The sequence below is a fragment of the Choloepus didactylus genome, chromosome 2 (genome assembly GCF_015220235.1).
Source record: "Choloepus didactylus isolate mChoDid1 chromosome 2, mChoDid1.pri, whole genome shotgun sequence".
Classification (NCBI taxonomy): domain Eukaryota; kingdom Metazoa; phylum Chordata; class Mammalia; order Pilosa; family Megalonychidae; genus Choloepus; species Choloepus didactylus.
In genome coordinates this window covers 107,744,819-107,759,967 of record NC_051308.1, presented here as the reverse complement: position 1 = coordinate 107,759,967, position 15,149 = coordinate 107,744,819, and the positions used below count along the sequence as shown (strand labels likewise).

The window sequence follows — 15,149 nt, the reverse complement described above, 5'->3', positions numbered from 1 at the left end:
ATGAAAATATGTTCAGCTTCACTAGCTATTAGAGAGATGCAAATTAAGACTGCAATGAGATACCATCTAACACCGGTTAGAATGGCTGCCATTAAACAAACAGGAAACTACAAATGCTGGAGGGGATGTAGAGAAATTGGGACTCTTGTTCACTGTTGGTGGGACTGTATAATGGTTCAGCCACTCTGGAAGTCAGTCTGGCAGTTCCTTAGAAAACTAGATATAGAGTTACCATTCGATCCAGCGATTGCACTTCTCGGTATCTACCCGGAAGATCGGAAAGCAGTGACACGAACAGATACCTGCACGCCAATGTTCATAGCAGCATTATTCACAATTGCCAAGAGATGGAAACAACCCAAATGTCCTTCAACAGATGAGTGGATAAATAAAATGTGGTATATACACACGATGGAATACTACGCCGCAGTAAGAAGGAACGATCTCGTGAAACATATGACAACGTGGATGAACCTTGAAGACATAATGCTGAGCGAAATAAGCCAGGCAGAAAAAGAGAAATATTATATGCTACCACTAATGTGAACTTTGAAAAATGTAAAACAAATGGTTTATAGTGTAGAATGTAGGGGAACTAGCAATAGAGAACAATTAAGGAAGGGGGAACAATAATCCAAGAAGAACAGATAAGCTATTTAACGTTCTGGGGATGCCCAGGAATGACTATGGTCTGTTAATTTCTAATGGATATAGTAGGAACAAGTTCACAGAAATGTTGCTATATTAGGTAACTTTCTTGGGGTAAAGTAGGAACATATTGGAAGTTAAGCAGTTATCTTAGGTTAGTTGTCTTTTTCTTACTCCCTTGTTATGGTCTCTTTGAAATGTTCTTTTATTGTATGTTTGTTTTCTTTTTAACTTTTTTTTCATACAGTTGATTTAAAAAAGAAGGGAAAGTTAAAAAAAAAAAAAAAGAAAAACAAGGAAAAAATATGCAGAGCCCCCTTGAGGAGCTGGTGGAGAATGCAGGGGTATTGGCCTGCCCCACCTCGATGGTTGCTAACATGCCCACAGACATAGGGGACTGGTGGTTTGATGGGTTGAGCCCTCTACCATAGGTTTTACCCTTGGGAAGACGGTTGCTGCAAAGGAGAGGCTAGGCCTCCCTATGGTTGTGCCTAAGAGCCTCCTCCCAAATGCCTCTTTGTTGCTCAGATGTGGCCCTCTCTCTCTGGCTAAGCCAACTTGAAAAGTGAAATCACTGCCCTCCCCTCTACGTGGGATCAGACACCCAGGGGAGTGAATCTCCCTGGCAACGTGGAATATGACTCCTGGGGAGGAATGTAGACCTGGTATCGTGGGACGGAGAACATCTTCTTGACCAAAAGGGGGATGTGAAAGGAAATAAAATAAGCTTCAGTGGCAGAGAGATTCCAAAAGGAGCCGAGAGGTCACTCTGGTGGGCACTCTTACGTACACTTTAGACAACCCTTTTTAGGTTCTAAAGAATTGGGGTAGCTGGTGGTGGATACCTGAAACTATCAAACTACAACCCAGAACCCATGAATCTCGAAGACAGTTGTATAAAAATGTAGCTTATGAGGGGTGACAATGGGATTGGGAAAGCCATAAGGACCACACTCCACTTTGTCTAGTTTATGGATGGATGAGTAGAAAAATAGGGGAAGGAAACAAACAGACAAAGGTACCCAGTGTTCTTTTTTACTTCAATTGCTCTTTTTCACTCTAATTATTATTCTTGTTATTTTTGTGTGTGTGCTAATGAAGGTGTCAGGGATTGATTTGGGTGATGAATGTACGGCTATGTAATGGTACTGTGAACAATCGAAAGTACGATTTGTTTTGTATGACTGCGTGGTATATGAATATATCTCAATCAAATGAAGATTAAAAAAAAAAAAAAAAGACATAATGCTGAGCAAAATAAGCCAGGCACAAAAAGAGAGATATTGTATGTTACCACTAATGTGAATTCTGTGAAAAATGTACAATGTTTTATACTGTAGAATGTAGGGGACCTAGAGATACCAATTAGTGGAGGGGGAATGATAATCTAATAAGAACAGATAAACTATGGAGGGTAATCTCAATGTTATGGGAATGCTCAGGAATGATTATTGTTTGTAAACTTGCTTGGATATAGTAAGATCATGTTGGAAGCAATAGAGTTATTTTAGGTTTTTTTTTTTCTCTTATTCCTTTGTTTTCTTAGGGGTTGTTAATTTTCTTGGGGTATGGTAGGAACATGTTGGAAGCAATGTAGTTATTTTAGATTATTTGTTTTTCTTACTCCTCTGTTTGGACATGGTTTATTAATTTTCTTGGGGTATGGTAGGAACATATTGGAAGCAAAGTAGTTATTTTAGGTTATTTGTTTTCCTTAATCCATTGCTTTGTTTGAAATGTTGTGGGGTTTTTTTGCTTGTTTGCCTGTTTGTTTTTAATTTTTTGATAAACAAAGTTAAAAAATTGAAAAAAATCAGTAGAAAAATGGGAGTAAAAACTAAATGACAAATAGGGTGGGATGGGGGGATGGTTTGGGTATTCTCTTTTCACTTTTATTTTTTATTCTTATTCTGATTCTTTCTGATGTAAGGAAAATGTTCAGAAATAGATTGTGGTGATGAACGCATAACTGTATGATCATACTGTGAACAGTTGATTGTATACCATAGATGACTGTATGGTTTGTGAATATATTTCAATAAAACTGGATTAAAAAAAAAAACAAAAAAAAACAAATGGACTATAGAAATGTGTAATGTGAATGAATCTTACAAATATAAAGTTTAGTGAACAGTAAGTCCTAAAAACTTATGTACAGCAATACATTCTTTTAATGTATAAAGTTAAAACAACTAACATAAAATATATATTTAAAGGAAGCATATAGGTGTGTTATATGATAAAGAGGAGAGCAAGGGAATAATGAACATGAGGTTCAGGGTGATTTTGCATAAGGTGGAGTGAGGCAGGGAAATGGGATGGGAAAGGCCACATAGATGTAGTAAATTATTGCTTTGTGGATTAATGTGTACTTATAAATAGAACTAACTAGCTAACTAACTAGCAGCAGGTCATGCATGGCAAATGATGAGCCTACGTCACAAAGCAAAGATTGTTATTAAAGTATTTTTTGCACTTAAGGCTGTTGAATGGGGATGAAGGGGTTCCATATTAAATCAACTTGCAGAGACTTTAATATAATGGCTATATTGATATAATTTTTCAACCATATCTGAGGTTTATTTGGCTGGGAATATCATCCTAAATGTACAAAAATGCATCTCAGATAGAGTCACCTTAAAATCTTTTTCTATAACTTGTTCTGATTGTTTCCAGTTTGGGAACAGGAACACAGCGTATGCATGAAAGCATCAACAATGCAACCATCGGCCACACAAAAAGGGGAACAAAACACGTGAAGCAGATTGTTTATAGAGAGAGAGCACCTTAAGAGCTTTCAGTCACAGGCCAAATGGTCATGACTTCTCATGGGTTTCTCCCTCCTCCTCAATCCCACAGCCCCTGGAGCAGTAGGCCCACCTGCCTGGCCATGTATCTCCACTGTGAAAGGAAAGAAGCACTTGCTCTAATGCTGCCAACCCTGTCCCTCGGGGACACACAGACTCGGGCACAGAGGAGTGGGCAGACCTTATACACAGCCCCCTGGGAGAAGGGCACAGGCTGCTCCCCCCGGGGGGCTCTGGGGTATACATTCTGGGTAAGGGACTAGCGGCTCGAGACTGGATGATACTCATGGGACATTCTCGTAGTTTTCCGCAGAATCTTCGTGGTCCCTGTCCATACTGCTGGCCTCCCCTGTGGAGTCATCTGGGTATGCCTTCTTCAACTCTGCATAGATGACTGGGGATTCCTGGGTAAAAACACAAACAATAAGTATCTAAATCCAGGAGAGGGCCAGTAGAGGGGAAAGAAAGCCAGGAAGTCTGACTCACCTTATCTTTCTGATGCATCCTTGATGAATTTGCTGTTGGATGGGAGGAGGAAAGAAAAATATTAGACTACAGACAATATATTCCAACTTATATCCTCTTCCCAATGCATTCCAAGCCAATCTTTTGTCTTCTAACTCATCTTTTTGACCATTTCCTCTGCAGACTTCTTCCAAGTCCTCATGAAAAAGCACCTTCAACATGGCACACACATTAACAAAGCCTTTCCCCTGCCCACCAAATGCCCAAACGACTCTCCTGATGATTTCCTTCTTGTTCCTCTGCTCATCACAATCCCAGCAGAGACCCTCTCCCTCTCAAGCCTCCATGACTGTATTGATCTCCTGGGAGAAGGCACAAATACAACTTACTTCACTAAATTGGAGGAGGCCAGAGCAGGGGTTGGCACTCTAAGGACACACAAGAGTTTCCAGGGAGCCAGGGATTCTCAGTGTGTTTCTTTTATCCTTCTAAGGGGTTTGTTACATCTCATTCATTTATTTATTCAGTCAATAAGCATTCATTGAACAATAACCTTGTATTAGGCATTAGGTAAACTATAAGGAGACAGAAATGACCCAAACACAGTCCACATGATCAAGGAGCCTGTAATTTGAATGGGAGAGTTGGACATGGGAACAAATGCAACAAGCATTATGGGCACCCAGATAGAAATACATATTGAACTATTCTGATGCCACAACGGGTGATCAGTTCCTTCCAGGTTGAGCCTGGGGAAGGATGGTAGGAGTCACTGTAAGTTTCGCTGTGGTACTTGAGTCTTGACACATGAGCAGGGCTCACCAGTTAAACCATGATCAAGGACATTCCAGGATGAGTGAGAAGTGTGGACACTGCGGCATGAAATAGCCTGATTTGATCAGGAAAATGCCATGAGTTCAGTATGGCTGGAGTGAGGACATAAGGCAGAGCTTGGGAGACTGGTTGGAACACAAGGGTCATGCTTAGGAATGGAGAGTCATTGAGGGTGTGTAGAGAATGATGCAATCAATTGTGCATTTCAGAGGGAACATATTGGAAATAGATTGTTGGAAGGTTGGAGGAGAACAAGACTAAAAATAAATAAACCAGCTAAGAGGATTACAAGTGTCTGCATATTGGATTATGGGAGGCTTAATTTGGCAAATAGTGTTCATTCATTTGAAAAATACTTCCATTTTTCAAGCATTGCATTAGATGCTATGGATACTTTAGTGAAAAAGTCATTGTCCTCTAAAGCTTATGGGGTAGCAATGGCAGCATGAACAGGTAAGAAGGAATGGATATGATTATGTGATTGTCAATTCAGGAGGAGCAGGTAATGCCTTGACTCCCATGTTGGATTGTATTTGAGATGATGCCTTGATCAAAGGCCTCTTGCTGGATCAGATACCACACTGCCACCTTACCCTACTTGTCTGGGAGGTGTCTCACCTGAATCTTCTCTTGTATGCTGGATGCTCAATATCTGAGAATAAACCAGGTTGTTTTCTTCAGGATTAACTGTGAATAGAAGATGTCACAGTCAGCTGGAGTTACGAGCCCATACTCTTGTCTCTTCTTCTTAGCCACTGAGTTAGTTCATAACTACCTTCTATCCCCAATATAATGCCAGGAATGCTATTTTTAATTGGATGTGTCTGGACCATGGACTGCTGTTCAATCCCTCCTCCTAGCCCCCCTGGCTTATCCCTGGAGCCCATTTCCCCTTGAGGAGTCCTCACCATTGCTGTACACTGGCTGCAGCTCCACTAGGAATGGTGTCTCAGAGCAGCTGGGCTCATAGGCGTTTGTGTTGGAGGTCCTGACCAGAGACGGCTCCTGAAACTCCTGGGGACTGTAATTGTGATAGAAGGGGAGAGAGACCAGAGGTGAAAGTATTTGTAGATGACATAGAGTCTCAGGGAAATCCAACAAGGCACAGAGCATAGCAAGGTTGCTGGAGAAATGTGGCTGCTTACTCCAAGAGTCTGTTCAGCTCTTTCAAGAAAATCTCAGGAGTAAGGTACAAGACAAGACCCAGGACAGCATCAAAGGGCAGACAGACTGTGGCAGAGTCAGAAGACAGAGTTCACAGTTTCAAGTTTCCTTTGACAGGGTAACAATTCCTATTGGGCTAATTTTTTTTATTATTTTCTAAACTGTAAATGCTTAGTCATTGAGACCAGAGACTTCTGCACTCCCACAGAACTTGATCTTTGTCTTTTTAAAACATCCCTTTCAATTTTATACCTCATATTACAATAATCTAATTCTCCTGTAAGATACCATGGAGATCCTTTAGGAAAAGTTTTGGTTTTTTCCATATTCCATTTCCTTCTGCACTGAAAACTGTGAGTCGAGCATTACAGGTATTCAATAAAAGGTTTCCTAAATGAGTTTAGTGGAGGAATGAGCAATAAAGGAGTGAATGAATTATAGCCCAATGCAAGATAATATCATTAAGATGTCAATGGCCATTTCTCTAACTAGGGTACATTTAAGGAAGTAGGTAAATTGGTAAATAACATGAATTCTGTGTATAAGAAGATATAAGTGAGAGTTACTCACAAATGTGAGCAAGAAGGGCCTTCTTAATCATGTTTTTGGATTTTATAAGGTGAAAATTTTAATATGGAGGTCCAATCAAATATTTTTAAAATGTATCTAGTTCCATGTGCCTATCATGTGGGTATAAATAAATCATGAAAACTTTGGCAGTGCAATAAGCAGAGACCTCACCTGGGTGTTCCAGGGGCAAAAATTCCTCCTGCAAAGCAAACAAAGAAAGATTCATGTTAAGTAAGCTCTTACATATGTGCACTCTCTTCCTCCCCCTACCACCCCCCATCTCTCCCTCCCTTTCTCTCTTTCTCCAATTTCATATGTGGATAATATGCTCTATGTTATAATGTTCTTCCCTGGAAATAAGATTCCCAGTAGATGGGGAAAACTCTCCACACTGCCTCCATCTTGGGCAGACCTTCCTGATACCGGGTTTGAAGCTCAAGAAAATCTCTCTCCTATCATTAGCTGGTTACAAAATTAAGAAACAGACACATCCAGGGAATAACACCCAGAGTTAACATTCTTAAATATTAAAATGTACAGTGTGCAACAAGAGTACAAGACAAATAAAGAAATGGGAAATGATGGCTCATCCAAAGGAAGAGGATAAAAATGCAAAAAACACCAATGAAGCACATGAGAATGTATCCATATCAAAAAAAGCTTTTAAAAAAATGATCTTAAAAATGCTCAAGGAATTGAGGGAAAATACAGAGGAAGAACTAAAGGATAGCAGGAAAATAATGAGTAAGCAATAAAGAATCTTAGTAAAGAGATAGAAATTTATAAAAGGAACCAGACAGAAATACTGGAATCAAAGACCACAATAACTGAAATGAAAACTGCCCAGGAGGGTTTGGACAGCAGCCTGGAGCTGGCAGAAGAAAGAATCAGTGAACACAAAGACAAGACACTTGAGATGAGTCAGACTGAGAAGCAGAAAGAAAAAAAGAATTATTAAAAGTGAAAATTGCCTAAGAAACCTTTGGGAAACCATCAAACACACTCATATACATATTATGAGAGTTCCAGAAGGAGAAGAAAGAGAGAAAGGGACCAATAAGGAAATACAAGACTTGAGTGGTACTCTAAACCAAGTAGACCTAACAGACATATATAGTATAACACTTCACCCAAAAAAAAAAACAGAATACAAATTCTTCTTGAGTGCACATGGATCATTCTCCAGGATATGTTAGGTCACAAACAGGTCTCAATAAATTCACAAATATTGAAATAATATGATGTATATTCTCCATCCACAATGGAATGAAGCTAGAAATTAGTAACAGAGGGAGGAATGAAAAATTCACAAATATGTGGAAATTAAACAACATACGCTTAAACAACCAATTGGCTAGAGAAAAAGTCACAAGTGAAATTAGGAGATACCTTCAGGTGAACGAAAATGAAAATGCAACATACCAAAATTTATGAGATGCAGTGAAGGCAGTGCTCAGAGGGAAATTTATAGCTCTAAATGATTAGGTTAAAAAGAACAAAGATTTCAAATCAGAGACATAACCTCAAAACTGGAAGAACTAGAAAAATAAGAGCAAACTAAACCCAAAGTGAGCAGAAGGAAGGAAATAACAAAGAGTAGAGCTGAGATAAATGAAATAGAAAAAAACTAGAGAGAATCAACAAAACCCAAAGTTGATTCTTTGAAAAGTTCCACAAAATTGACAAATATTTGGCTATATTGACACAGACAGAAGAGAAAGGATACAAGTAATTAAAATCAGAAATGAAAGTGGGGACATTACTTCAGATCCCACTGAAATAGAAAGGACTATAAGAGGATACTATGATCAACTCTATGCCAATAAATTAGATAACCTACATAAATGGACAAATTCATAGAAACACACACGTTACCTATATTGACTCAGAAGAAATAGAAGATCTCAACAAACCAATTACTAGTAAAGAGATCAAATCAGTAAACAAAAACCTCCCAACAAAGAAAATCTCAAGACCAGATGGCTTCACAGGGGAATTCTACTGAACATTCCAGGAAGACTTAACTCCAATTCTGCTCAAACTCTTTCTAAAAACAGAAGAGAAGGGAACACTGCCTAATCATTCTATGAGGTCAACATCATTCTCATTCCAAAGCCAGATAAAGATACCACAAGAAAAAAAATTACATACCAATATCTCTTATGAATATAGATGCAAAAGTCCTCAACAAAATACCAGCATACTGAACCCAACAGTATATTAAAAGAATCAACCACAATGATCAAGTGGGATTTATTCCGGCGTGCAAGGTTGGTTCAACATAAGGAAATCAATGTAATTCACCACATTAACAGAAATAGAGGAAAAAAGCCACATGATCATCTCAATTGATGTAGAAAAGGCATTCTAAAAAGATTCAGCACTCCTTCTTGATAAAACACTTAGACACTAGGAACAGAAGGAAACATCCTTAACATGATGAAGGGGATATATGAAAAGCCCACAGCTATCATCCTACTTAATGGTAAAAGACTAAAGCTTTCCCTCTAAGATCAGGAACAAGATGAGGATGCTCATTGTCACCACTGCATTCAACATTGTACTGAAATGTTGAAAAAGAATAAAAGGCATGCAAATTGGAAAGGAAGAAGTAAAACTTTCTCTATTTGCAGATGATATAATCCTAAATACAGAAAACCCTGAAAAATCCACAACAAAACTCCTAGACCTAATAACTCAGTTCAGCAAAGTAGAAGGGTACAATATCAACACCCCAAAATCAGTAGTGTTTCTGTACACAAGCAATGAACAATTGGAAGAAGAAATCAAGAAACGAATTCCATACATAATAGCAAACAAAAGAGTCAAATATCAGAATAAATCTAACCAAGGATGCGAAGGACTTGTATAAAACTACAAAGCATTGCTAAATGTGAAGTCCTGATACATTCCAGAGTAATTTGGCAGAGAGTAAAAAGTGTTTGCCAGGCCCCCTTGAGGGACTGGGAGAAAATGTGGAAATATTAAACTTCCCCACCTCGGGAGTTCCTGATATTCTCACAAGTATTGGGGACTACCAATTTAGTAAGCCGAGCCCTTAATCTTGGGGCTTACCCTTATGAAACCTATTCCTGGAAAGGAGAAGCTAAGCCTACTTAATATTGTGCCTAAGAGTCACCCCCAGAGAACCTCATTTTTTGCTCAGATGTAGCCCCTCTCTCTAAGCCCATTCTGTAGGTAAACTCACTGCCCTCCACCCTATATGGGGCAGGACTCCCTGGGGTGTAACTCTCCCTGGCAATGTGGGACATGACTCGGGGAGATGAGCCTCAATCTGGCATAGTAGGATTGAGAAAGCCTTCTTGACCAAAAGAGGGAAGAGAAATGAAACAAAATAGAGTTTCAGTGGATAAGAGATTTCAGTGGAGTCAATAGGTCATTCTAGAGGTTATTCTTATGCATTATATAGATATCCCTTTTTAGTTATTAGTGTAATGGAATAGCTAGGAGGAAATACCTGAAACTGTTGAACTGCAATCCAGTAGCCTTCATTCCTGAAGACAATCGTGTAACTATATAGCTTATATGATGTGACTGTGTGTTTATGAAAACTGTTGGCTCACACTCCCTTTATTCAGTGTATTGACAGATGAGTAGAAAAATGTGGACAAAAAAGTAAATGAATATTTGGGGGGGAGGGGAATGAGATGCTTTCTGTGTTCTTTTTTACTTTCATTTTTATTTTTATTCTTATTTTTATTTTCAATTTTCATTTTTTGGAGTAATGAAAATGTTCAAAAATTGATTGTGCTGATGAATTCACAACTGTATGATGATACTGTGAACAACTGATTGCACACTTCAAGAGATGGTATGGTATGTGAATATATCTCAATAAAATTGCAATAAAAAATAATCTGTTGGGCTGTCTATAATAGATAATCCAAAATAATATTGCCTAAAACAAAACAAAACAAAACAAAACAAAACAAAAACACTGTTAAAAGAGATCAAAGATCTGAATAAATGGAAGGACAGTCCACATTCATGGATTGGTAGACAAAATATCATTAAGATTTCAGTCATACCCAAAGCAACTTACAGAGTCAATGCAATCCAAATAAAAAATCCAACAACCTTCTTTGCAGAAATGGAAAAGTCAATCATCAAATGTATATGAAAGAGCAAGGGCCCCAAATAGCTAAAGCCATCTTGAAAAAGAAGAATTAAGTTGGAGGACTCATGCTTCCTGATCTTAACTTATTACAAAGACACAGCAATCAAAACACCATGGTACTGACACAAGGACAGATACATAGACCAATGGAATTGCATCAAGAGCTCAGAATTCACCCTCACATTTATGGCCAACTAATTTTTGACGAGGGGGCAAAGACCACTCAATTGGGAAATAATAGTCTCATTAACAAATATTACTGGGAAACTGGATCTCAATTGCAAAAAGAAAGAGGACCCCTACCTCGTACCATATAGAAAAATAAAATCAAAATGGATCAAAGTCCTAATTATAAGAAATAGAACTATCAAACTCCCAGAAGGAAATATAAGGAAGCATCTTCAGGATCTTGTGTTAAGTAATGGTTTCTTTATACTCAAAACACAAACAACAAAAGGAAAAATAGATAAATGGGACCTCATCAAAATTAAAAACTTTTGTGCCTCAAAGGATTTTATTGTGGAAGTAAAATGACTGGGTATTCAATAGGAGAAAATATTTAGAAACCACACATCTGATAAAGGTTTAATAACCAGAATATAAAAAGAAATCCTTCAACTTAACAACAACAAGACAAACAACCCAATTAAAAAATAGGCAAAGGACTTGAGTAGACTGCTCTCCAAAGAAGATAATCAAAATGGCCAGAAAGCACATGAAAAGATGCTCAACATCATTAGCCATCAGGGAAATGCAATCAAAACCACGAGATACCATTTCACACCCATTAGAATGGCTGCTGTTAAAAAAAAGAAAACAGAAAATAACAAGTTTTAGAGAGGATGCAGAGAAATAGGAACAGTAATTCATTCCTTAATGTAAAATGGTGCTGTCATTGTAGAAGACAGTTTGGCCGTTCCTCAGAAAGCTAAGTTTAGAACTATCACGTGACCTGGCAATCCCACTACTCAGTATATACCTAAAAGAGTTGAAAGCAGGAACTCTAACAGATATTTGCTCTCTGATGTTCATAGCAGCACTAGTCACAATTGCCAAAAGACGGAAGCAACCCAAATGTCCATCAATCTATGAACAGATAAATAAAATGTGCTATATACATAGAATGGAATATCATTCAGTTGTAAAAAAGAATAAAGTCCCAATACATGTTACAACCTGGATGAACCTTGAAGACATCATGTTGAGTGAAATAATCTAGACACAAAAGGACAAATATTATATGATCTCACTGATTTGAAACAGAATAAACAAGCCTATAGAATCAGAATCTAGAATATAGGTTATCAGGGGACAGGGTGTGGATAGGGAATGGGAAGTTAAGGTTTAAAATGTACAGGGTTCTTATTTGGGACGATGGAAATGTTTTAGTGATGGATAGTGACAATGGAAGCACAACACACGAATGCAAGGTGTTGGTAGTAGGGTGGTATATGGGAGTCCTGTATTTTATGCATGATTTTTCTGTAAACCTACAACTTCTCTAATAAGGGAAAAAAAATCGACGCCTTGGCCAAGTGCTTTCTCCAGACCTACGGCTTAATCCTACGAGATAGATGCTACTCCCATCATTACAGAGAAGGCAGCTGAGCCCTTTTGTGCCTGGAGAGGCTTCAAATCAAGACAGAACTCTTACACAAGTGTGGCTCAATTCGACTACCATAATAAGCTCAGACCGCTCCTCTCTTTCTCAGCTGTGACCCCACACAGCCATTCCAGCAATCCCGAACTGCATATTATTCAGGTACACATTGCACTGTTTCTCCACACCTCTTGCCTTCTCTTTCACCTGGCTCCTTCCAACTTATCATTCCTCCTCCAGAGTTTTCTCTGATGCCAGCAGGCTGGCTTTCGTGGCCTACCTCTGTATAGAGGGCCTTTAATATTAATTTACTATACTGAACTGAAATGGTCTATTTCTGTTTGCCTCTAACTCTCTCCTTCATGAAAAGGTGTGCTACCTGAGACTGTGAACGCTTCCTTAATTGCTTTTGTATTCCCAATGCTAGCACACTGAAAATATTCATTAAGACTGGTTAAATAACTGAGTAAGTTAAAGTATATACTTTTAAGTCTAAAAAATTGACAAGATGACAATTTTATAATAGGGATTATGTGGAAGCCTCCTCCATCATCCCTGAAAATATGGCAGTTTTTCTTCATTGCTTAAAAACAGCAGCCTTTCTGGCCTACGCAAATACAAGCCTCCTCCCACTTTCCTACTCCAAACTTTGCCTTTTTTTTCCATGGCCCTATATCTGTCTCACTGGGCTTAGAGGACACAAGTTACTACCCAAAGTAAACACACCCAGATTTGCTTCCCACCATAAATGGACTGAATGATGCCTAAAAAGCCTGTGCTTGGGAACCAGCCTCCTGAGTTAAAATGAAGGTAATGAAAATGATTCAGACCTGTACCTCTCTCCTCAGAGAAACCGCAACTCACAATGGATCAATAACCAATGTCCTTCCTGTGGGCAGTTTAGCTCAATCCTGGGATGCGTCTAGAGAGGTGGCTATTTATAATACTAGCTAATATTCACCGAGGACTTAGCTGGGCACTGTGCTAAGCAGTGGACATAGATTCTCTCTTAGCACCTAAGAGGTTGGTACTATTACTATGACCATCCTATAGGTGAAGAAACTGGAGATCAGAGATTTCAATTTACATGCGTAATGTTAAGCAGTTTTCAAGTTACATTACTGGAATTTTAACTCAGGCATTTGGACCATAAAAGTCAATAAGTCAATCACTCCCTTTGGTGACCTGTAGAACGCACTCAGGCTAAGCAGCAGAGCTCTTCACATTTAGAAAAAGTTCAAAAGGGTTGAGCACCTGCCTGAGAAAATTTGTCAATAACGAGAAGGGAGGCTTTGCTATGAGGGAAGGACCATGGGTAAGATTTTGAGGAGAGAAAGGCAGAGACCTTGTGCTTGGCGGGCTGTCAGAATTCCTTGGCTGAGTTTGTTTATTTTAAAACACGGCTTTCATTAGATCTGGAGGACAGAACCACCTGGGCTCCTGTTCACCCAGATCTCTAAAGTGAGGGCCCTTAATTATCAATTAATTATTAAACATTAGTTTCCCATGACTGCTGTAACAAATTACCACAAGCATGGTGACATGAAAACTGATATTTATTTTCTCACAGTTCTGAAGGTCAGTGGTCTGAACCTGTATTATTGGGCTGAAATCAAGGTATTGGCAGGGCCATACTCTCTCCAGAAGCTCTGGGGAGAATCTGCTTCTGGCCTTTTTTTCCAGCTTCTGGTGGCTGCCAGCATCCTTTGACTTGTGGCCACATCACTTCAATTTCTGCCTCCAAGGTCATGTTGTCTCTTCTGTGTCATATCTCCCTCAACCTGCCTCATATAAGGATACTTGTGATTGCATTTAGGGCCCTCTCAGATAAACCAGGATAGCCTCTTCATCTCAAGATTTTTAACTTAATCCCATCTTTTGCCATCTAAGTTAATATTCACATGTTCCTGGGATTAAGAAGTGGATATTCTGGGGGCCATTATTCAGCCTACCACACCAATCTTTCCTTCACTGGTGCTGTTTGAGTTGTATTAACTCAGTGGTCTGGCTTTTGAACATTCTCAGCTTCGACACTGAGATTGTAATGTCTCCACTTCTGGTGTTTGTTATGGATTAATAAACAACACCCTGGATGGACTGTAGGATGGAAAAGTAATTTTGAAAGTAGGAGCTATGGCCCAGCCTTCCACAGGTCACCAAGACATCATGGAGGAACTAGGGGTTAAGGAAACCCCAGTTCAGATCTAACCATGACCCTTAAAAGTTATGTGAATTTGGAAAGGTTGCTTAATTCCCAAAATGTCTGTTTCCTCATCATTTGGGATAATAATATTGATTGAATTGAACTGAATTGGACTTATTGAATAATTGAAAAAATTAGAAAAACTGTAATGCTGCATATAATAGACTTTAAATTATTGACAGATTCTATAAGTGCTATTGGGATTAGTGTTATTCTCTTCATATATTTTTAATATATATGCATATAATTTGTATATTTTATAAATGTTATTGAGAAATACTAATACAAACATTATTAAGAAAATACTAATTGCTCTAATAGATTTTAAATATCATTCATAAAGCATTGGTGGCTCTTTTCTTGCAAGAAAGGGGAAGGATGGAGCCTCAATGACTGACTTGAAAACAGGGGTAAAAGGACAGTGCTTGAACAGCATCATTAAATAAAATATGTAAGATTTTTCATTAATTAGAGGTCCAAATATGTTATTTATTTCTTTTTTGCAGACCTTATTTTATTTTATGTCACACCCATGTTCCCGTAGATGTGAACCCATTGGTAAATAGGATCCTTTGAAGATGTATTTTCAGTTGACATGTGGACACATTTTAAGTATGGGCCCTGAGAAAGAGAGAACAGAAGCATTTGGTCTGACAAAAGATGATGCCATATTGCACCACAAAAGGCAGCAGACAGAAAGTAAAGGCTTACGTAATTCCA

The 15,149-nt window shown here is 38.5% G+C and overlaps 1 protein-coding gene across 1 annotated transcript in view; it reads right to left on the bottom strand.

Moving 5' to 3' along the window:
- Positions 1–3,275: 3,275 nt before the first annotated feature.
- Positions 3,276–15,149, bottom strand: part of FCRL3 (Fc receptor like 3) — an 84,519-nt gene continuing 72,645 nt past the window's right edge. The window contains exons 21-25 of the mRNA XM_037807531.1: positions 6,660–6,687; positions 5,663–5,775; positions 5,373–5,441; positions 3,942–3,973; positions 3,276–3,859 (exon numbers count right to left, since the gene is read on the bottom strand). Of these exons, the coding sequence (XP_037663459.1) occupies positions 3,740–3,859; positions 3,942–3,973; positions 5,373–5,441; positions 5,663–5,775; positions 6,660–6,687 (362 nt within the window). The 3' untranslated portion in view covers positions 3,276–3,739. The remainder of the gene's footprint in view (positions 3,860–3,941; positions 3,974–5,372; positions 5,442–5,662; positions 5,776–6,659; positions 6,688–15,149) is intronic.